The 24,349-nt window shown below is 41.8% G+C and overlaps 2 protein-coding genes across 3 annotated transcripts in view; one reads left to right on the top strand and one right to left on the bottom strand.

Annotated features, from left to right (window-relative positions):
• Positions 1-2,630: 2,630 nt before the first annotated feature.
• RAB22A (RAB22A, member RAS oncogene family) lies at positions 2,631-18,858 on the bottom strand. Its single transcript, XM_035122523.3, has 7 exons — positions 18,457-18,858; positions 14,574-14,653; positions 12,703-12,784; positions 7,054-7,125; positions 6,859-6,965; positions 5,405-5,514; positions 2,631-4,010 (listed from the first exon to the last, which is right to left on the bottom strand). Exons 1-7 carry the CDS (start codon positions 18,490-18,492, stop codon positions 3,913-3,915), a joined length of 585 nt encoding a protein of 194 aa, XP_034978414.1. The 5' UTR covers positions 18,493-18,858; the 3' UTR covers positions 2,631-3,912.
• Positions 18,859-19,018: 160 nt separating this feature from the next.
• The window catches only part of LOC118088639 (serine/threonine-protein phosphatase 4 regulatory subunit 1), a 47,992-nt gene continuing 42,661 nt past the window's right edge, over positions 19,019-24,349 (top strand). Inside the window, exons 1-2 of one of the 2 annotated variants that reach the window (XM_088674689.1) lie at positions 19,022-19,154; positions 19,535-19,579. In XM_088674689.1, the coding sequence (XP_088530815.1) occupies positions 19,148-19,154; positions 19,535-19,579 (52 nt within the window). In that variant the 5' untranslated portion in view covers positions 19,022-19,147. Of the gene's footprint in view, positions 19,155-19,534; positions 19,580-24,349 lie in introns of both variants that reach the window. The other variant, XM_088674690.1, reaches the window with a different exon arrangement.

The raw sequence follows: 24,349 nt of genomic DNA, 5'->3' as shown, positions 1-24,349 counted from the left end.
GCACACTTAAGGCTGCAGTCCCGCAACACTTATATGTCATAAGTCCAATTGAACTCAATGGGGCTTGCTCTTGAGAAGGCATACGTACATAGGATTGCTGTGTTAAAATGGTCTTCACTCTGTAGGAGTATTTTTGAAGCTCACCATATTAGTCTTGGACAGAACAAAAATTCCTGACCTCTTTCCAAATAGTTGTCTTCAGCTAGGTGTTTAGTAGAATATAACCAGCTGTGTAACATTTGGTTTCACATTGATCTGCATGCCCTCATTCCCAATCGCCCACATCCAATTTACATCTTATTTTTCACTTTTGTCACGTATCAAATCCTGCTGGGGTAATGGATTGTCTTATGGGATGGGTGTTAAGTCCAATAATGTCACCCTTCCAGTACCAGATGCATTTTTTGTTTAAGCTCTTGCAAGTTCTTTCACAATACAGGTATGCTGTGGCATGTAATGAATGACAGACCTGTAAGGCATGCAAGGACGGCACAAAGATAACCCACACATCCCGCAGAGGGCAACTACTTTGACACAGAATTAATGCAAGATTTTTGTTGGCACATATTTCATTCCAACAGCTAAATGAAGTGGTATAATTTCAACCGTTTTAAACCAGAGACAGATTTAAGCGCAATATCCGAGAGGCTAAAAAGACCCCCAGATGTTTACGGAGCAGATGCTGAAGCTCAAATATCTACCATTAATTCACACAATTTGAGATAAGGAGACAGCAGTTGGTGCATTGCAGACAAGCCCTTTGCTCAGAAATCTGTTAGGATTTATATTTAAAGGATTTTAATGCAAATATTTGATTAAACAAGTCCAGTGAACTCGAAGGCAGGTAAAGACACTGGCAACGTACCTGATAACTTGGATAGGGAGATGCTTTGAAACACTGCCAAGACCGACAGCTTGTGAGTTGAAGTGTCACGTTGCATATCCATGTGGTAACAGAAGACAAGGATATAGTAACAACTTTAAAAAGATGCTACTGGATGTATGTAAAGATATTCTCCTTTGCACAGTAGGTGAAACAAAAAAAAACTAGTTATGCATAATTGAAAGAAGGGAGCTATTTGGCATCACAATGACACCAGTGAACTGTGAAAGCCACACTGGAGGGCGGTGACAAGATGCTATCACTGTGCAGAGATAAATTAGGCAGCTATGACTGTAATATCGGGGGTGGGGTGGGGGGTAGGCAACAGCCTACTGCTTTTCTTTCTTTGCACAAAACTTACTTTGACTAAGCAGTCAAGTACAGAAAAGTACTTCAGCACAGCAAAGGAACCCCGCCTCCAATTGGGAAAAGGCCATATGAACAAAAAATATAAAGCTTTAACAGCCACCAGTCTAGACCAGCATTTTTACAACTCAGCCCTGGCACACTTATCCTATATTTATGCACTACCACACTGGGATGGAATGGTTTGTCCTAAAGTATTTGCAGAGGCAACCTGCTAATGAACAGTAATTTCATAACCTTTTATAAAAAAAAAAGCAAGGACACTAACTGGGGACTATTTAAGTACTCACATGCCCGTACCAGAGATTCTCATTCTCCCCTTCCCAACAGAAGCTCATTGCACTATACTGAATGAGGTATCATAATTCCAAGGGTAGTTTGTAATGAATGCACTGTAAGATGCTATCAAAAGAGGGAATTCTGAAGCCCCTGCTGAAGTCCAATACAGCTCTTTGAAATAGAGCCATAAGGTCCTCACTTCACTGGACCACACTAGCTAAGTTGCCTTGAAAATGCTATGTAGAAAAGTTGTTATCATTACATCCCTGACACACTCCCTTTCAGTCTAGTTTGTGCTACTGAATTGGCTGGCAGCATTACCTTTGCCAGAACCTTGAATACTGTAATAATCAAGGGTACAATGCCAGTAAGGCACCCTGAATCAACTTGTGATATCAATCTGCTCCAAGCTATATTTGCCCAACCCGAGATGCGTTCTGCCAGCTCAGAACTCTTCACACCAGATTACAAAGCAGAGTCAGCTGATTCCTGAAATTAAAACGAAGAGAAGACGGACACTGCAAGCTAGTTGAGGTATGGAGTGTGCTGCAAATTTCAGTGTTAACATATATGCACATTTCATTTGGAATAAATGCCATGCTTCAAGCTGGATTTCTTGCTAACAAGACCTTTAACATGCAAATTAGTATTTGCTAGCACTGTGCACTGCAGTGATGTTTACACAATGCAATAGAACTTTGAACGCTAGGGAGAAGTTTCACTTACACTCAAAAGCTTAAAGTTAGCTTGCTTATTTGGATAGAATAATTCCACTCACACAAGTTAACTATAGTAGTTCAGTTGTGCTAAGAATTGGTCTGAATAATATGGTCTAGTATTTTGAAGTGCAAGCTGTTTCATTTCCTATGTATCCTTTGAAATTTCCTTCTCAGCTGAAAACACTTAAGATGGTAAAATGCCAAGATAGAGTTTGGGAACAAGCCACCATAGATGCCTCTAGGAGCATCAAAAATCAAAGCCTTATGGCTTATTTTACATATTGTGAGTTTATTAAAGTGGTTATATTCTCAAGGGGGAGAACACACACCTTTGCACTGGCAGGCTGCAACAAAAATAAATAATGAGAAATAGTATAATAGGGCAAGATTAATTTATAGTTTAATATAAAATGGAAACACAATACAAAGCCAAAAGATAATCTGCTTAAAAACAAGGTTTTAAAAGAGTTAAATCTTCAGGATAGGCCCAAGAGCAAGGAGGCAGCGATCTACACTGCCCTACACAACCTGGCTTTGGATCCCTGTTTCTGTTTTTATCATGCAGAAGTGATTCGTTCTGTAAGCAAACCTCAAACTATACGCACAGCAACCTCTACTGGACAGAGCAAAGAGTGTTTTCCAGTACCGTACTAGTAACAAGAGGATGCCTGATAAGGCAAGGCCATCCGTGTACAGGCTGGAGTCGACAGCAATTCTGACCTGCGGACTGTCCCCCCCCCGCCCCCCGCAGTTGAGGGACTGAAAGGAAAAGAGGTCAACTACGGCACTAACATAATTTATAATACTTTAGGCATTGGTCTCATAAATAAGAGAGTACAAAAACTTGCTCATGCTAAGCAATTAGGAGTGCCCCCTATCCAACATGCTTGTTCTAAAACGACTGACAGCAACTGATGCCTGCCAGTTGTACCCAAGTTCATTTTGGTCAATTTCATCTAGGATTTTTAATGATAGGTTTCTATCTATTTTCTTCTATAGTAATTAAGCATAAAATGGCAAGATTGTCTAAGCACCTCCCCCCTTTCTGAACACATTTTCAATATCACCAGTAAATAATAAAAGTGCAATTAAGGTTGGTGAACTGGATGGGTTGATTTGGTCTTTTTATCAGCTTCATTATTTTTGCAGCTGTCTATTAAATCAGCTGCTCATTCTGTACTTTGGAGAAGCAACTATGAAAACAGTAAGGCTTATTATAGCAACAGTGATGAGGAGTGTAGAACTGCATTAAGATTAGAGCTAACATTTCTATCCACAAGGCTTGCCCACTCCCACAAAGTGCTAGTTTCCCTTCCCTCCCTCAAGAAAAAAACATAGCAAAGTTTTGTTTATAAAAACTATGAAATATTAAGTCTTACAATCTGTATTTTGGAGTTCCTTTCTCATGAGGCTAAAGCAGAAACTGAAGATGAATTCCCTTCGAGTACAATAGATAATCCAGATGTTGTATGCAAGGAAACAGTCCAACAGCAGGATGACCGCGGTCTCCTCAGTCTGTATAAGTACGCCAGAACTGGCCCATTTTGGGGTCTATGAACATCAGGCAGATAGGAATCCAATACGAGTATGATTTACCCAAAATAAACCCATAACTTCCAAGGCCAAATACTTTATAAAAGCTAGTCTGGTATATGATAGTATCAGTCAACAACAGCTGCGTTTTGTCACTGAAGGCTGTCTTCTAAGTTTGAAGCCCTTACCGCTAGAGGGGGGGTTGGTATCTGTTGATGGAATTCTACGACCTACAGAGAGCAAAAAAGCAGTGTGTTATAAGAGACTCTGAAACACCTTTCCTCTTTCCCTAGAGTTCCCTTTAGTTTATCCTTATGAGTAGGCACAACTCATCACTAACTAGAAGACTGTCAGGCTATAACCACTTCAAAGAAATTTGGTTGGTGACAATGCTAAAAAGTTATTAGTGAAAACCATTTGCAAGCAGTTCTGAAATATTTTTTCTTAAGAAAGATAGTTTATACTGGTAGAAAAATTGTGCTTTTTTGCCTTAGGATAAGCATCTAGTCACTGTAATCAGAATCACTGAATGAAGGGAAGAAGAGAAACCAGATGCTCAAGGAGATTTCCATTGTGCCACTGGTGGAATAGCACTGGATGCCAAACTAAGTTTGTACATTTTCTGAGCCAAGTAAAGAATACCAATAGATAACTCTGCAGTTATTATTTCAGCTGTTTGAAATTCATCTTTTAAGCTGCACAATCCCTGAATGGTTACGGAGCACACTTTTTGCTTGGAAGAAAAAAAATCACCTTGCATACAGAGGATTTAAATGTGGCATGGTTTACAGATGCACAATCAAACACTGAAAAGCCCAATCATCTTAATTCTATTAAATTATAAATAGTATTGAGAGGGTGGTATAGAAATGTTTATCACACAATCGTTACTTAAACACAGGGTTATTCAATTAAACCGAGTGGCAGCCCATTAAATGCAAAATTGTCTTGCTGAATTCATTATTACCGCAAGTGGTCTATCCAAATATATTAACCACAATAACTAAATTAAGTCTTTTACTGTATTCTCTGTCTATGACAATGTGGAATCTAACCTGATCCGTATCTTGAAGGATTGTATGAAAAACTGCACAGGGCATTAACTATTAACAAAGTATTTCTCTATGAATTTCCAGGCCTTTCTCCCCTTGGTGATTTCAAATGAACAAACTTTTTTTTGGTATCAGTGTACTTCATGCTATTGATCCATCAAGCACAATAGAAGGTTGTAGAGGGTTAACACACAAGCATACAGAAGCTCTGGCATGAATGACCCAAAGAAGATCATGTTCAGGGCAGTCTCGAGCAGGTCGGCCGCCCTGGCGCTGAGGGGCGGGGATCGCTCCGGCGCCCCCGCCTTTGCAGGGCTCAGCATGGCTTCCGCGCGGCTTTGCCGTGCAGCGCCCTGCCTACCAGCCCGGCACCCTAGCGCCCCGCGCCACTGGGACTCTACCTAGAGCCGGCCCTGATCATGTTGCACTTTCAGTCCCTATCAAATGGTGACATACGTGACATCACATACAACTGGTAGAAACAGAACTTCAAGCCAAAATAATTGACAGGTTTCTTTTTGTTGTTATTAATTGGAGATTGGCTAGAGAAATCCCAGTGCTTTGATACTTACTAATTTCTATGAACAGTTCATTTATGTTTATTGCATTTTTTGCACTGGTCTCTACAAATATTGCGTGGATGGAATCTGCATAGTCTTTAGCATCTTTTTCCATGACTTCCCTAAGGAGAAGAGAGAAAATAGTATAAACAAGCCATACCAATTTTTAGAAAAGAAAAAGTAGGTGCAATTCAATTCAGCATTAAAATCTACAATAACAACTAATCTAAACCATGCTTAAGACAATGCACTTTGGAAACATGCTATTAAACCAAAGATTTTAGTATTTTAACTTTTTGCATCTTTTGAAGTATTGTAATCTTCTTGAATTTATTGTTCTATGTTTTTGTAAATCACTTTGAGGTTCCCCCCCTTACAATCAAGCAGAGTATTAATTTATGAAATAAGTAAAATTGCAATATAACTTAAGTCCAGGTGTGAGCACAGTGTTGAGACACAGCCTCCATTAACACTTCCCCCCAAATTTCACACCTGGAGTATAAACATTACCAAACCACTAGAGGAGCTAATTCAAAGGGTAGACAGAATGTTACAGGTAGGTAGCCGTGTTGGTCTGAGTCGAAGCAAAATAAAAAAATTCCTTCAGTAGCACCTTAAAGACCAACTAAGTTTATATTTTGGTATGAGCTTTCGTGTGCATGCAGTGTATCTGAAGAAGTGTGCATGCACACGAAAGCTCATACCAAAATATAAACTTAGTTGGTCTTTAAGGTGCTACTGAAGGAATTTTTTTATTTTGGGTAGACAGAATGGTTAGAGACATTGCAACCACCCATGATCACACTGGGGCTCACAGCCAAGTTCTCTAACATAAGCTTTACATTGTTGTAGATCATGGGTAGGCAAACTAAGGCCCAGGGGCCAGATCTGGCCCAATCGCCTTCTAAATCTGGCCCGCGGACAGTCCGGGAATCCCCGTGTTTTTACATGAGTAGAATATGCCCTTTTATTTAAAATGCATCTCTGGGTTATTTGTGGGGCAAAGGTCTGAGGGATAGTGGACTGGCCCCCTGCTGAAAAAGTTTGCTGACCCCTGTTGTAGATATTCAAAGGCAACCCTATTCCATCAGCAACTTAGACAGTCTCCCCTTAGCCAGTTAAATCAGTCCAGAGCTATTGTCTCAGGCAGCTCTGTTCTGCAGCCTCCCTCTACCAAGAGATCTTAATATGGTGCATGACTCCTGGCACCCTAGTTTGTTCATTTTAGATGCGGCCCATACAACATCCCCTCCAGGACTTCCGTCTCTGAGCCACAAGCAGCAAGAGTAAAATTCATGCTGTGAGCCAGTTTCCTTCGCTGCTAAACTTTAATAATCTTGAGAATGTACCTGGTTCAATCGTCAGCAATTTATAAAACCCAAGAGTCTCAAAATATTTCTGAAAATTTCTAACTACAAAGAATGACCCCAATAGCAGGTGGCGAAATAAGATGAGGGTTAATTTACCTTACGTCATTAAGATCACATTTATTTCCAGCAATAGCAACAACAATATTGGGGGGTCCATGCTGTCGAAGTTCTTTCACCCAGTTCTTTAATGTTGAAAATGTTTCCTATAATTAAAGCAAGTATGTATGGAATTAGCAAGTATGTAACTATTGCCAATAGATAACTTTTTTTGCAAAAAAATATTTTGGTTACCTCTTTTGTGATGTCATAAACTATAATAGCTGCTGCAGAACCTCGGTAGTACATCGGCGCTAAAGCACGGAACTGCAGAGAGAAGAAATATTAAAGGTCGTACAGTAAAAAATAACTTAGGTCTGGGACAAAGGACATGAATGCCTAGCTCAGTGTAGTGTGCATGACTCTCTCTCCTATTGTATCTTTACAACAACCCAGGGTAGGCAGAGAGAGAAAGCAGGATTCAAAGCCAAGTAGTTATTCAAACTCAGATTTCTCTAGTCCTAGTGGAACACAACAGATGGTCAACCCACAGCCTGCACGTGACAGCGAAAAATTGCTTAGCAGCATAAAGTTAGTGATTTTTCAGCCACCCGGCATATTGGGTAAGGCAGGAAGTAGATGTGTGTGAGACAGAGAAAGAGCAAGAGCAAGAAAAAGAAGCGTCTCATCCACCACCAGTGCCACTGCCACGTGTGGGCCTTTGGGGCAATGAAATTGCCCAACTTTGCTCTACTCACTATGCCACATAACTCTGAGCCATAACAGACACCTCAGCCAGCATTTGTATACCGAGGAAGGTGGCAAGGAGTAGATCTCTGCCTTGTGTCATATCCAACTATGCCCTAGTAAGCAAAACATGAATACTTTATACTACATGTGATAGTGCAGTTAAACTATATAGTAGTACCTCTCCTCTGGTTAAGAACTTAATTCGTTCCGGAGGTCCGTTCTTAACCTGAAACTGTTCTTAACCTGAAGCACCACTTTAGCTAATGGGGCCTCCTGCTGCCACCGCAGCATGATTTCTTTTCTCATCCTGAAGCAAAGTTCTTAACCCGCGGTACTATTTCTGGGTTAGCGGCGTCTGTAACCTGAAGCGTTTGTAACCTGAGGTACCACTGTACAATGGTAGTAAGCAGAACCATTTACTTTAAGGTTAAGAGCCCAGGAACAAAGGATACCATTTAAACAAAGGAGCTTTCCCCTTCCATGTTTCAGATCATGTGATTATTTTTCAAGCTCTTGCTTGTCATTTTGCAAATGTTCTTACCATAATTTCTTTTTTGGAATTTGAACTTGGAAGTATCCAAGAGCACACCTTTGAGTAATGCTTACATTCCCCCATTGCCATCTTTTTGTATGTACTCCATCCTGAAATGCTGAACACTGAAATGCTCCATACTGAAATGCCATCTCTGCAACATGATCCATGACATGGAGTGCACAGGGCAGCGTTTCTCAACCGGTGTTCCGCGGCACACTACTGTGCCGCGAAACACTGGCTGGTGTGCCGCGACGAGAAGGGTGATTTGCACTGTCACGTCGCTGACCCACCGGAAAGGAAGCCGGCCGGGTCACGACACGAGGCGAGCGCCCGCGTCGTGACCTGGCCGGCTTCCTTTCCGGCGGGTCAGTGTTGCCTATTGGCGGCCGCCAGGCACGTGACAATGCAAATCGCCCTCCTGGGGAGGAGGAGGCAGGCGGGGAAGGCTGCGCAGGGCTTCCCTTCGCCAGGCCAGAGCGGCGGCGGCTGCCTGGGGCGGCTGGGAGGGAGGCGGCAGCAGCTGCGCGCCCGTGTCTGCCCGCCTGGGGTCTGTCCCCGCTCGCTCCGCAGGCTCTGCGCCTGGTGGGTCCGCCTGGCTACCGCGCAGCAGTTCTTCAGCGGCATGCTTTACGTCTCCCCTCCAAACTAAACTAAATATAGGGCGGCACAGAGTTGGTGTGCCGCAGGATTTTTTTTCATAGAAAAGTGTGCCGTGGCCCAAAAAAGGTTGAGAAACACTGGCATAGGGTTGTGGTTTTTTTAAAATCAATCTGTGAAACTGCTCTCAATAAAGGAGTGCAGCCATGAAGCAACTGGTATCTTCATTAGAGTTGTATGAACAGTTACTTTCTTACTATTTGTAAGCCTTTGTGTACACACACACACACACACACACACACACACACACACACACAGTGCATATGTGATGTGTAAACTTCAAACACCATTTTGAAACCTTAAAAAATAGTTTACTACAGCACTGGCATTTGTAAGTAAAGGTGTTCTTCATGAAACTCATGAAGCAAACCTAAGTTTTCCTGGTTATGAAAGCTCACATAACAAGCGTCCATGCTGTTTGGTAAATCATATGTTTTCTGACTCAGCAAGTGTGCAGAGCACCTATCGAGGGACATTATAAAACAGGAGTACAAGATATTGCATCAGGGCTCAGTGACTCATCCTAGTTGGACACAGGATAGCACTCTTATAGCCAGGTATAGGTCCAAATGCCTGTCCCTGGTCCTCAGTATAACATTTGTCATCAAACATATTGCATATTTCAGCATGAGCTTTCATAAGCCACCCACTCCAAGGGTTAAAAACAGAGTGCTGAATGTGGCGACAAAGCTGCAGTAAAAGTCTGCTCTTCATTCCTAATGTAAGCCCTCCCCTCCACACACATACTGTCCATCACAATAATGGGCATTTCGCTAGTACAGCTAGGGAAAGTGCATATCAAATTAAGTGGAACACGGAAGATACTAATTTGCACTTCCCTTTGTGTTCCGGTAAATCTAAACTCTAGGAGAACAAGCTCTAGAATGCATTATTTAAATTGATGCTCAATTAACAGGAAGAGAAAAGATTTTATAACTAAATTCATGTTTCAGACTTACTGAAAGCATTGTGACTAATAGTAGTCGTCAACGGAAACAACAAGCTACTTACAACAATGACAAGCAGCTGTTTCACATCCCAGTAGCTAAAGTATTTTGAGGGGAGGAGTCCTGGAATACTAGGCACAGGTGTTTTAGAGTATGACAGAAGACCACACAGAAAGACATACAGATAAGCAATTTTGAGATGGACCTTTTACTTAGAGCAGTGTTTCTCAACCTTTTTTGGGCCACGGCACACTTTTCTATGAAAAAAAATCCCGCGGCACACCAACTCTGTGCCGCCCTATATTTAGTTTAGTTTGGAGGGGAGACGTACCGGTAAAGCATGCCGCTGAAGAACTGCTGCGCGGTAGCCAGGCGGACCCACCAGGCGCAGAGCCTGCGGAGCGAGCGGGGACAGACCCCAGGCGGGCAGACACGGGCGCGCAGCTGCTGCCGCCTCCCTCCCAACTGCCCCAGGCAGCCGCCGCCGCTCTGGCCTGGCGAAGGCCCTGCGCAGCCTTCCCCGCCTGCCTCCTCCTCCCCAGTAAGCAACGCTAACCCGCCAGAAAGGAAGCCGGCCGGGTCACGACGCGGGCGCTCGCGTGTCGTGACCCGGCCGGCTTCCTTTCCGGCGGGTCAGCGACGTGACAGTGCAAATCGCCCTTCTCATCGCGGCACACCAGCCAGTGTTTCGCGGCATAGTGTGCCGCGGAACACCGGTTGAGAAACGCTGACTTAGAGAAACAGAGAATACTCTTGTTTGAAAGGGATTACACTGGGTAGAAAATGAAGCTGGCAATTATTTTGAAAAATAATTAGAAGGTCAGTCAAGGCAAGGCTTCATCCATGACAGACTAGCAAGAAATGCACAGGAAAGCAGATGAAGGAATAAACTCAAAATCTACAGCAAAGCAGCTAAAGATGTACTTCATAGAGGTGGTTTTAATGTGAAGCCAGTACCAAAGATGGCCTTTCAGGAAACAGAGAACTGGATATTAATGTGGATTAATTGTGAGGCAATTGTTTCCTTGTTCTCTGATTTCTCTCTTGTAGTTGGAGTCATGCTGGCCAAGGCTTTGATCACCAGCTGGAGAAGTAGGCAAAGGCTGTGCCCTGTCACCACCCCAATAAGCCCTATAACGTTTTCTTCTTTGTTATACCATGCTGTAGGGCAGTGTTTCTCAACCAGTGTGCCTCCAGATGTTTTGGGACTACAACTCCCATCATCCCTAGCTAGCAAGACCAGTGGTCAGGAATGATGGGAGTTGTAGTCCCAAAACATCTGGAGGCACACTGGTTGAGAAACACTGCTGTAGGGTAAAGGGAGAAGACTGCAGTGCTGAGTCAGAGCACTGACAAAGGATCATGTTATTTCCATTGCAAAAGTTGCAAGTTTTACTCCAAGAGTAAAAATAGAAAAGAGGATCCTGCTTTTTCCTCTCGAAAATACTGTACAGTCATACCTCCGTTTACGACCACAATTGGTTCCGGGGAGCCGGCTGCTCCCCGAGTTCGCCGCTCCCTGAGGTATGCTTCTGCGCATGCGCGAAGCGCCGGTAGAGCGCTTCTGCGCGCGCACGCGCTGCGCAGATCGCTTCTGCGCACCCAAGCACCGCGTAACCCGGATGTAAACACTTCCGTGTCCGCGGTGGTTGGAAACTGAAGTGGTTGCAAACGGAGGCGGTCACAAACCGAGGGTTGACTGTACAAACCAAGACAATTAGTTAACAGTGGCATGTAGCTGGTTTGATATAAAATAAAGAGTACAAAGCCTGTGTTCTTGTACTGCTTAAAGAGAATAAAAACAAAACTGAAGAGTTACAGTGTTAAATGAAAATCCTCTGCCAAGCAGCCATTGACCAAATGTTTGATTCCTCAAAAGCCGTTCAAAGAAAAAAGAAAAAGAAAAGCCATTCAAAGTAAGTCACCCAATATCTGAAGTACACATTTTGTTTCAGATACAGTGGAACCTTGGTTTTCGAACGTAATCTGTTCCGGAAGACTGTTTGACTGAGGATCAATGAGCTGGCTGCAAAGTCAATGGGAAAAAATGAAAAATGCGCCTTGGAAGCCGTTTGAATTCCGAGGTGTGTTTGAAAACGGAAGCAATTACTTCCGGTTTTTCGACGTTTGGGTTCTAAATTGTTCGGATTCCGAGATGCTTGAAAACCAATAGTCTGACAGTATAAGGCAGCTTCCTATGTTCCTAAGAAAGCTAATAGCTGACTGGGTGTGGAGTCAAGGGCTGGGGGAGGGGGGATTTAGCAGAACACCTTATGGCAGCAGGACAGCTTAATGAGTGGGGACATGGTATTGCAGATCTTCAGTTGGATGTGGTGGGTGGTGGAAAGAATGTCCCATCTTTACCTTCCAGCCCAACAAAATGGTTTGTGAGAGGCTTATACTTGCCCCCCAACAACTGCCCTTGATTTTTAACACTTCCATGAAAATGAAAGCTCTACCAATAATGGTCAAATGATAAAGCTTGAAATACAGAACGTTCAAGCTCCCATTGCATGCAAAAATATACACCCTATATTACTTTCAAGCTCTCGTGAGAGTCACAATTTTTTTTTTAAAAGAAATAGTTATGCAAGACAGAAAAGTGGCTTCCAAACTAGTTTAATGTAGGATCATTCCACCACAGGAACACAGATCATTAACTATGTATTAAACACATAATTGCTGCCTATCACCTTATTCTGTACATTACACTATGCATGCATCTCAAATAATCTATCATGTTACTTTCCTGATCTAATAAACCAGCCGTGCTGAATTATAAACAAAATCTTTTAATCCTTGGAATGAATCATATATTTAAAATTTCATTAAGAAGTAGACAAATTTTAATCTAGAATGTACAATGAATGACTCCAGGCTTTATCTCAATATACAACTTCTTGTTTGGGTAATCAGAGGAACATGTATTATGGCCAACCATGGCACATTAATAAAAGCTTTATAAGGTTTCATCACAAATTTTTGCAAATAAAAAGTAATGGGTTATCTACTTACTCGTTCTTGCCCGGCTGTATCCCATATTAGGAATTTATGCAACTCATTCTGATATTGCACTGTCTTTGTCATAAAAGATGCTCTGAAAAATATTTAATGCATGAACGTATGAGAAAAACCACCACCTTATAACCTTCCCCATTCATAAATATTAAGGATCATATTAATTCCATTGTACAGAATACAAATAGGTACAACCCTCACATATTGGCTATATAGATCCATGGAAGGAATAAAGTTTGTACATTTTATCTTTTCTCTATCTAATGATAAAAAAGCATTTATTTAGACAGGAAAATGCTGCAGGCAACAACAATCCAATTGCACCTTAGAAGGGCTAGTGTAAGAAGATAAGCTAGATTACTCTCTTTTGGATCATTGAGACAAACAAAACCAATTTGGTTTTAACAAGAGAAGGTCACTAACTGTACAAGAAAGTGAATAGCTGCATGCTTAAAACGTAACCTCACTGTTGGTGATCAATTTATAGGGATGGTGGCTGTGGTAGGACTCTAGTCTCCGGACATTATGTGTTACTGTTTTTAGAAGGCTACTGAGACATGATTTGGCGAAAATTGGGGGGAGAGTCAGGGATTGAAGCTTGAGGATTTCCTTAACCGTCTTCTTAACTCTCTCCCCCCCCCTCCAAAATTCAAGCACTACACATTGTGCACTGAAACTGTAAAAGCCCTTCTACACCTTTTGTCTACTAGGACAAAATGTTCATTGTATGAAATGTAAAATAGTTTATTTGCAGGATCAAGGTGGGCAGTCATCCTACATGAATCAAGAACAATAGCCTAAGCTGTACAAACAGAGGGGCCAACTTTTCTACATCACAAATCTACTTACACTGATCTAAAAGAGTGATACTATGTGAAATGAAAGGAGTCTCAAATAAAAAGCGTAGCTTTTTGAATTCATTGATGCTATCAGATGGAGGAAAATACAAACTGCTGTGAACTCCATTCTTGATCTGCTCAGGATTGTTTACTATTTAGAAGCCACTTTGAAAATTAATCTTTTACTTGATACACTGGCAATTTTTTTACAAAAAGAATGAAACTAAAAGTTGTAATTCTACATGATTCAGGTTCTGCATATCTATGAAAACTGTGACACATTTACTCAGGCAGCATCTCAATACTGTATTAATGGCTGCTAGCCAACAAGGCAAAGTAGATAGCTTTAGAAATGGATGTGGATCCAACTGCCTTTGTGGAAATGGAATTGCCAGATGCCACTCCCCACCCCCGTTTCCCAGCTGCAAACTAAAAAACTCACAGGGTTGTTCTAAGAAAAAGAAAAGAGCCGCTGATTCTACTGAAAAATATCTATACAATTAATTGTGGGCGACACTCTTTTAATAAAAGGCAAAGTGGCTTAAACAAATGCTTAATCTCCCAACAGGGCTGCCGCTAAATTTTCCCCATGGTCTCAGGCACGTCTGTAAGTCATATAGGAATAGTACTGGAACTGTACTCTCAATCTCTTAACTGTGGTGAAAAAGGGTTCAGCATTAGATCAATACTGGTCCCAGATTACTAGACTTCTACTTTCCCACTTATCTGCCATGCAACATAGCGTTTACTTGGATTTTAGCATTTGCATCAAACTTTATACTCCTACATGAGACTTTTCTTTGCACAAAGTTCCTACACTGAACTAAGCTGGGATAGGATAGCCCAGTTGGCAGAGCACAAGACTCTTAATCTCAGGGTTGTGGGTTCGAGCCCTACATTGGACAAAAGATTCCTGCATTGCAGGGGGTTGGACTAGATGACCCTTGAAGTCCCTTCCAACTCTACAATCTATGATTCAATGTTTAGTGCTATATCTCCCTAAGTTGTTAGTTTCGTTCACTGTCTCACCCAATTGTTGGATTGATGTTGGGATCAAAGCTGTCTTCTACAAAGCGCCATACAATGCTTGACTTGCCCACACCAGTGTCCTGAAAGTAAAATCAGACAGACAATTTAAATACCATTTAGGCATTGATAGTAGTGCCTTTTGAAGGAATTGCAGTACAACCCTAAATTTTGATGAAATGGTAGTTTCCTTTCTCCTCAATGTTGATATTGCAGAAAATAAAAAGTATTACAACAAGCAAAAAGATCTGTTTAAAACTAAACTAAGCTGTTACAATTGAAACATGCATAGGAATTAATCAAGAACTCAATCTCACATTTTAGGGTAGTAGCTAGAAGTTATTTTCCTCTCCTGAATTATGGGGTATTACAACACTTAGTTTTACTAGAATGAACAGGGCAGAACATTTCCTTCCAACTTATCATACGATTGTAATGTGCCTGAATGGTTCCACGACCACTCCCTATAAGATAAATGTGCCACAAACAGAAAGGAGTGAACAACCTCCCTGTCTGATAGATGGTGTAGTTTGGGTAAAAGCTACGCAACTCAAGCAACTAAGTCAAACAACGCATTGAAATGAAGGGCGATCCTTCTCCAATTAACTGGGAGGTAATGTGAAAAAGAAAATTAACCATAAGATAAATTATTATTTATACCCAGAGAATGAAACAAAGCTTCAATTATTGCTGACTTCCTGGCAAAAGAACTCCTCACCAACATTTGATTTCCAGCTGCATCAGTCTGAGATAGTCTACGGCAATCCCTGGTCCAAATCAAGCCAACTGAAATGTGCTACCTGGCCTCCCCACTTGCCAAGCTAGTTAAAAAGTTGTGTGGAGAGACAGATCTTGCCAGAAAGTTCTCCCTCCTTTTCTCAAGTGGCCCACTGATAAGACTAGTTGTGGACAAGGGCTTCAGAATAGATATGGCGAACTTTGATATAAATCTGTTTAAGTGTCATACAATTGTTTTTTCTGTTTGTTGTAACAAAAAGTTAGTCCTCTTGAATTTACCTATGCTAACTTTGCTTAATAAAATCCCCCCCCCCTTTTTTACTTGACTGAATAGGCAGTGGCTTTTCAACCTATGATACAGTTAAACAGAGTATGGAAAAATGTCAAAGGAGAAAATGTATCTTAACTATGAACAAAGAACACGCCTAAGCTTCCTAACAAAGGAAACTTAGAAGAGGAGGAGTTTGGATTTGATATCCCGCTTTATCACTACCTTAAGGAGTCTCAAAGCAGCTAACATTTTCCTTTCCCTTCCTCCCCCACAACAAACACTCTGTGAGGTGCGTGGGGCTGAGAGACTTCAGAGAAGTGTGACTAGACACGAACCTGGTTCCCCAGATTACGAGTCTACCGCTCTTAACCACTATACCACACTGGCTCTCCTGTGTCAACTTAGTCTACTCCAGCTTGCAGCAAAGCAGAGTAGCAGATCTACAACTGCATCTGCAACCCTGCAGCTTGCACCTGTCCGGGTGGAAGGTGTTTCGGCTTTATTTTTTTTGGTAACTGAAGTCTAGGCTGGTGCAGCTGAGAATCAAGCCCCTTGTGGGATCCACGAGGCTTTGAATCCTATGGATCCAAAGCAGCTGTGCACTTGCCCTGCTTTAAAATACTTATTTATGCATTTTCAAAAGTTTGTGCTTGCCTTGTTTTGGGGCTTTCTGAATGCTAGTGGTAGCTTCCTTCCCTGCTGGGTACAGCAGAGCCCTCAGTTCCAGCACTCTGGCCACTGCCTTTACCCTAAGCCCCCTCAGCAGCACAGGTTCAAGGATTAGGACTGAACTGAAAAATTGCTTGTGAGATAAAGAACTCTATACCTATTGGAAACTGGTCCTCATAATTTTAGGCTTACTATTCTGCACCTAAGTTTAACACAATACATTGTGAGCTACTTCAAAGTAAGTTCCACTGACATCAGAGAGACTTTCTTCTAAGTGACAAGTATTGAGCTGTAAATATATAACCAGGTGGTCATTGCCTACTCCAGTACAACCAATGGCAGCGCTGGATTTTTCTATCCAAGATTGGACAGTACATGGATGTTCAACTGAACATATGGAAAAACATTCTGACAGTAAGACCTCTTCTACATTGGAATGCTCTCCCTCCGGAGAGGGAGGGAAGAGACTTTCCTTCCTTGGAGGTTTTAAAGCAGAGGTTGGATGGCCATCTGTCATGGATGCTTTAGCTGATATTCCTGCATTGCAGGGAGTTGAACTAGATGACCCTTGGGTCCCTTCCAACTCTACTATTCTCATTCTATGATCATATAAAAAAGTCAGCATTAGATAAAGCCATGATGCTTCCAGTGAATGTGCACCACTGCGGCAACATTTGCATTTGCATGTTAAGGAGAAGCTCTCATTCTCTACTCTATGATGTGTGTAGCAAAAGGTGCTAAACTAGTTGGAGTGTTTCTGCAATGCCTCTTACTCATACAGCCCCACCCTATTTAATGAAAGGCCATACATAGTTCCAGTAACACACCTGGAAGAATACTAAGCAGCTATGAACAGACTAGACAGTTTGATCTGTTTCTTCTTCAGTATAAATGTATGGTTTCACTGTAACAAATGGCAAATTTTGAGAGGAAGTGGTTTAAGTCATGTGGACAGCCTGTGCCATATACAAATCCAATAACAAGTCTAAACATTCAAGCTGCTTAGTTATTTTAAAGTAGCCAAAGATTCTGGAGCTTGTGAATGCTACTGTCAGAAAATATATGAAGAATGCACCTTTCCCAACATTCTTAAATTTTAACACTAGTTTGACATATACTACCAGCCACAGAATGGATTGAAGGGGAAAAAATAGCAGATGTCAATGTTATCTCATCAAGCCTCTTTTCTCCATTATATACAGAACAAAGCCTATTTCTGCAAAAAATAAATCAATAAATTCAGGAAGAAGGGAAAAACACACCCCACGTTTGATTCAATGCTGAAAAAAGTATTGTGAAACGAGAGAAGTCTCTGAAACTTTGGTTTCTATCCTTTCTCCTACTAAGAGAAAAATTATTTTACAGAACAATCCTATGCACACCTACTCAGAGATAAACTGGAGTTAGTGGGATGGAACTTTCTCTCAGGTAAGCACCTATAGGGTTAAAGACTTCCTCTCTGTTTTACAGTAGAGGATATTGTTTATCCTTAGAAGATGTCAATAGAGACTGTTTCTGTTTGCTGCTTTATAGGATTCCTGTCCCTATGTTTTGAAACTCAAGTTGTGCAAAAAAACAAACCCAAGAAGTTTCTTGGTTTTTATCAACGGGTAGGCAAGGAGGATAAAGGAGCAAGTTTTCATAACTATGAGCAAAATATTTATCGTTGGCAGGAAAAACAACACACACACACACACACACACACACACAGAGAGAGAGAGAGAGGCAGACAGACAGACAGACATAAAATGTGTACATCTACTTGGAAGTAAAGTCCTATTGAAGGAAGTGGGTCTTATACCTGGCTCGGATACTTACAAAAGCGGTATCACAGCAAAACAAAACAGGAATAGCTGCAACAGAGTTCCAACCAATTCAAGGCCACAATCCCATGGTGGTGGTGGTGGTGGTGGTGGTGGGGAACCTCGTTGTATCACATTTGGACTTACTTCCAAGTAGACAGGAATGGGATGGTAGACGCCATCTCCCCCGACACCACCCCAACCCCCTGGTAACTATATATGTTCAGGCATGTAGGAAACTCGCATTTGGAAGCCCCTTTGTGGAAAGCGGTAGCTTATGGAAAGAAGAAACCGCCAAATTTCCAAACCCTCTTTCTATGGGTGTGTGTGTGTGTGTGTGTAGGGGGGGTGTTAAGGGAGACACTCGCCACCTCTCCAGCCCCAACTTCCCTCCCCTGTTACTTACCCCCAGCAGGCAAACTTTGAGCTCCCTCAGAGCCATGGCTGGGGAAGGAGAGACGGCTCTCTCGTCGGGAGCGCAGCAGGCACAGCCCGGGTAGCCCCTCCTCGGAAAAAGGCGTACATCGGGGAGTTAAAAAAAAAAAAACACCGCCTCCTCCTCCTCCTTCTCAAGTCTACCCTTCAGGCGAAAGTCTCCCAGGGATAAAACGAAGGCGTGGGAGGATATGACCCAAAAATAAAAAACCAACTCCGAACCTCCTCCTCCCTCCGCTCCAAGTCACAGGTAAAAAAAAGCAACCCTCCTCTTCCTCCTCCTCAGACTCCACAAACCGGGCGCCATCTTGGACGGCCCATTGACAATCACCTGACCCAGACTCCCCACCCCTTTCGGCGACACTCGGGGGGGGAGGAGGAGAAGGGGGCCTGGCCTGTCACACCTCCCCACACCGCCTCTCTCGCTATTCTGCCCCCCGGGGCGAAAGGGGCACCGGCGGGGAAACCGCTGTGTGGGGCTTGGGGCCTGGGGCTGAGGTGGGCCCAGGGCGCCGCGCTGGTTCAGCGGCGGGTCAAGCTGGAGCGCTGAGGCAGCGGAGCGGCGGGCCGGTGGGCCGCTGCTGCTCCTCCTCCTCGGCCCGGTCCCTCCTCTCCCTCCTCCGCCGCTCTCCTCCCTCCTCCTCGCCCAGGACCATTTCAAAATGGCCGGTAAGTGGCTCTCGCTCCTGCTGCTCCTTCGTGCGGGGTGTGAGGCGCGCAAGGGCTTTCTCTGGTTTATGTCGTTTTAAAAAAATGTTTTTTTCTTTTATTATTATTATTATTATTGTCGTGTGCCTGTCTTTTTTCTTTAAAAACACACACCAGAGGGTGCTTAAGCGCGGCGCAAGCGTCGGCCCTCTTTTGCTGGTTTGTTTGTGGATGATGATGATCGTGTATATTTATTTTTAAAAAATGTATATATATATATATATATGTTTCCGACTCCTCTCCAAGGGAAAGAAAACGCACCAACCCCCTGTGTCTTCTCTCTCTCTTTCTTTCTTCTCTCTCTCTCTTTCTCCATCTCTCTCTTTTGTTTTTGTTTGTAGGGATCCCTTTGTATTTTGTGGATTTGCAGGATGACTTAGATGATTGTGAGTACGGTAACTGCTTTCATTTTGTTTTTGTTTTTTAAAAAAAGAAAATTGGGGGCGGGGAGTAGGACTGAAATCGCCACGTATCTTTATTATCTTCCTTTTGAAAGGTCCCTTATCTTCCTCCTCACGTCCTTCCCAAGATTATGGGTACCGGCCGGGGGGAGAGGATGGCAAAGATGGTGATTTCCCGGCCCCTGGGACACCCCCCTCCCTTCCAACCCCCGGCTTTCACCGTTAAGGGGATTTGTTATTTCTAGAAGAAAAAAATAAAATGCATTTTAAAATAGGGAGCTTTGATTCGGTTCTGCCTTGAACGCTACGATCCGAAGTAAGCGCCTTGGCTAGACCACATTGGCGGAGACAATGTAGCAGTTCTGACAGGTAGACTGTCAAGTGTGGTTTTGTTTTGTTTTGTTTTGACCACTCGTAGGATATGAGGATTTTTATTTTTTATTTTGCTTTAATTATAAGGCTGTTAAATAATGTTTTAAAATATATGCATATATTTAAGACATGGTGAGAGTTTGGCAGAATATTGATAGGGGAGGAGATGCAGCCTCTCCTCCTCCTTTATAATGGCTGGTTAAAAAGTGGAGTTGGTTTTTTTTGTTTTTTGTTTGCAGTTCATGGAAACAAATGACTCAGAATTTTATTTTATTTTTAACATACTCTGTTAAAATACTTAGCATTTAGTGTGTATGGTGGTGATTGTGAACATACTGTATTAGGATTTCAGGATGAGATGGTGGGGGGAGTGCACATTCATTCAGGTCAGCATAAGCTTATCACAGGCATCCCCAAACTGCGGCCCTCCAGATGTTTTGGCCTACAACTCCCATGGTCCCTAGCTAACAGGACCAGTGGTCAGGGATGATGGGAATTGTAGTCCAAAACATCTGGAGGGCCGAAGTTTGGGGATGCCTGGCTTATCATGTGCCAAATAAGCAACATCATTGGTGTATTTAAGAAAACAAAGCTGAATGCACACCTGCATATGTTAGCATTGTAAAATGCCCAACAGAAAAAATTTATGCAGTAGCAAATATATTACTGTAGAAGCAAACATCCAGCTGCAGCTGTCATTTGAAGGAGCTGTTCTTTGATTAATGCAAACCTAGCATAGCTTTGTTCCATCTTGTTTTGCAGAAACTTCAATTGGGCAATGTATAGTCTAGATTTTTGTAAGGACACTTATTGCTTAGGTAAATCAGCAGACGTGATATAAGGATGCATGTGCACATAGCTCTGAACTTTACATTGTTCACTTTGTTTCCATTTGCACATGACTTTTGTTCAGAACTAGCTAGTCCTTGAGATTATTGTGCTTCCTTATTGATCATGTTGAATTCTGGAAAGCTTTCCTGTATGCTGTATAAAAGCAGGGACCAATGCGGATGAAAAACTTACTAAACATAACTCATTGGCCGCCCAGTGTGGCTGGGGCAACCCAGACAGATGGGCAGAGTATAAATAATAAAATAAAATGAAAAGAAATTGACTTCCTGATACTGCAACTTGACAGAGGTAATAAATAATAGTAATATGTGGACACTCCAGGACTAGGAGCATTTCTAGCATTTTTAAAAAAGCACACAGGACAGGCTAGAAGTTTAATGCTAATATTCCCTAATGACTGATTCTTACATGAGAGCTCTGTTTGATAGCTGTAAAGTTGGGGGCTGGTCAACACATGGATAGTCTCCAAGCAGCTTTGGTATGGAAATAATACACATTATGTGGGAAAGTCATGTACTGAGCTGCTTCATTGCATGACTAGGAAGACATGGTGTCAAATTTTGGCTGTTAGGAAGTTTAATGTATGGCCTTAAACAAGTCATTCATCTAAGCCTATTTCATAGGATTGCTGTGAGGATAAAATGTTGAAAGCCCCAAGCACTCAATCCTCAGCTCCTTAGGATAATAAAAGCTGTAGTTTCTCTTAGGTGGTAGTTATGTGAGAATCCACTCTTTAAGAGTCGTTTTAGAGTCAGATTTGTTGAGGTGACTCTGACCTTTAATTGTCGCATTGTAACATTCATGCTTTTTACGTTTGTCATGCAATATGATGCTTTCAAATGACAGTATTTCCACTGCATGAAGCCCTACTGGGAACAAGATGGTGATGGTTGACCCCTATCTCTGGAACTGCAAAAAATTGCTTAGGCCAAACACATAGGTGGAAAACGGGGATCAAGAGAAATTTGGCAATTGTACATTATCAGACCTGAAAATTAATGTTTGCTAGTGTGCTAGATAAAAAGTCAGCACAAGCCAAAATAAGTAGGTTTACTTAGCATTTAGAGGGGATGTTCTCTTGTGGAATCTCATATTTGTGGTAATTTTAATTATTTTTTTATTTGTATCCCACCCATCTGCCTGGGTTGCCTTAGCCACTCTGGACAGTATGAAAACCCTCTTGCAGTTCAATGACTACATTAAGTTATTACATTAAGTATCTTTCAGGTCTCACAAAACGTCAAGGTATCTATGTTAGCTGATAAGAAAATTTCCAGATTCCATCTTAAAAGATAGCAACCAACTCTGCCAGCCCCCAACTGTCCTGGTTTATCATGCAGCCTGATGAAGAGTTGTAGAGAACTTGAAAGAAAGCACACTATTTTGTGATATTTTGGTTTGGCCTAATAAAGATTTTGGGACTTGTTTTGTAGGCCAGCATGGATATCTTTACTTTTTGTATGTATTGGATTGCATACTGTAGCGTTTTCACCATTGCAGGAAGTTGGCCTAGATAACCCTTGGGGTCCCTTGCAACTCTACACTTCTATGATTCCTTAATTTCTTTTTTAATGTGCTTGTTATGCTTGTTGTCTTGTCCAAAATTGCCAGCTCTTAGTTATTTGGAAGGAGAACTTGATTGTGAAATAATTTTTTGATTCTTCTTGTTTCCATTTATAATGACATACAGCAGAAAAGCTGCCAACTCTATCTATTTTCATGAGAGTCTTGTGACTTGAAAAGTAAAAATAGTAGAAATCCTGGCTCCTGATTGTTTCAATAGCATTTCTATCCCCTAGTTACAGTCAAAAACTTCACTTCAGTGTACCACAGCCTTCAAATTTGAAGTGCTAAAAAGAACCTAACATCTGTTTGTTACATCAGTTTGTAACTTTATTAGATGGATACTGAAAGAACTTCTAAATGCAATCTTGGAATCTCTGTTTGCAATTTTGGGAAACTCTTGGTGAAGTTCCATGAGATTGAAAGCAGATAAATGTCCCAATCTTCAAGGTGGGATGTGTGAAGGATGCAGGCAACTGCTGACTAGACAGTTTGACATGTCTGCTAACATTTGGATGCTATGATTACAAAACACTACCAGGGGTTTCTCAAGAATAAGTCACAACATACCAAGCTTTTTTTCTTTAATTGTTACAAGCTTGCTAGACAAGGGGAATGCTGTGGATGAAAATATTAGCAAGGTTTTCATATGATACTCTTGCTGGCAAGCTGGTAAAATCTGGACTAGATGATGCTACAGTTAGATGGATTTGTAGCTAGTTGAGAACTACAGGTAACTGACCATTGAGTGTATAAGCAAAATCCCCGAAATGAGTCCCCTGCAAGGTGGAGGGTTACTTGTTGGGCTTCAGTAGGAGGACAGTAGGAGGGCTCTGACAGGGTTGTGCTGCATTCCCAAAGCAGGGTAAGGCCATGTAAAGAAAGCGTAAAAAAACAGAGAATTTTGAACCCAGAGCAAGGAAAGGATAGATGGGACATTCCATTTAAAATGATATTAGGACAAGAAGTGTTCACTCACTGTTATTTACTGAGGACAGAAGGAGGCTTAAATACAGAAAGATAAAATCAGTTCTGCATAATGGTATGACCAATTCTGCACAACAAAAAGCCATATTCTGCAGGGTGCATAAATTATTCAAGCTAAACACACACACACACACACACACACACACACACACACACACTATTGCTTTTATTTTACAGAATAAGGTACTGGTGGAGGTTATGGAATATCCTTTTATATTCCACAACCTCTCTCAGATGATGGTTTCTGATATTCTACATAAAATGTTTTTTGGACTGTCTTGGTTTGTCCTCTTAACTCTCCGAAATCACTGTTTTACACCTTTTACATATTGAGAATTGAGACTAGGAGGTCACTTACTTGCCACCCATTGAGTTCAGATTTGCTAGACATAGGCTGAGGATGCTTTAGGGAAGGGATGGACAGATGCAGCCCTTGAAGCTTCTGAAGGTTCTACCAAATGTTAACCAAGATAAGGTAAAAAGCTTTTCATTGTAAGAAAAAGGGGGTGCTTTCTCTTTTTAAGATATACAGTATCTAGGCTTTAAATCTTGTGTTAGATTTTCTGCATAATACCCTGGCAATGCATACACATATATGTTCTGTAGCCATGCAGTGCTTACGACCTGAGGGCATCAGTTTTATTTATAGATTCTGTTTATTCATTTTTGTGACAAAAACACTATGTGTTTTTAGGAGATATGGTTTTGAACAGCATGACGAAATGGGTGTCTTTTTAATTTCATGATTATGTGGGAAGGTCACAAAGCAGTCAAATCCATATAGCATATGCAAGTGTGTAGGAACTATTGGAGCTTTTTTTAGTCCCAATTTACTGGTACAAATTTGTTTTCTGCTCAGCATAAGATCAAGCTTGCATGTCCCTTGTTATGGTGGCTGTGCAGTGAAGCCACAGGTTGCTATAATGTTCAGTGGCAGAATTTACACTTCTGCATGCCAGTTATGGTTTGGGTATTTCTTTG

The sequence above is a fragment of the Zootoca vivipara genome, chromosome 7 (genome assembly GCF_965207765.1).
Source record: "Zootoca vivipara chromosome 7, rZooViv2.hap1.1, whole genome shotgun sequence".
Classification (NCBI taxonomy): domain Eukaryota; kingdom Metazoa; phylum Chordata; class Lepidosauria; order Squamata; family Lacertidae; genus Zootoca; species Zootoca vivipara.
Note: the sequence above shows the minus strand (reverse complement) of the source record. Positions and strands in the feature narration are given on the sequence as shown.

Coding starts and splice junctions, on each gene's coding strand:
- RAB22A (XM_035122523.3), bottom strand. CDS start 18,492: ATGGCTCTGAGGGAGCTCAAAGTTTGCCTGCTGGGG. Junction 5,515..6,858: donor TGTGATCTTAATGACGTAAG/GTAAATTAACCC, acceptor TCTTCTCCTTAG/GGAAGTCATGGAAAAAGATG. Junction 4,011..5,404: donor TGAACTGTTCATAGAAATTA/GTAAGTATCAAA, acceptor TGCTCTCTGTAG/GTCGTAGAATTCCATCAACA.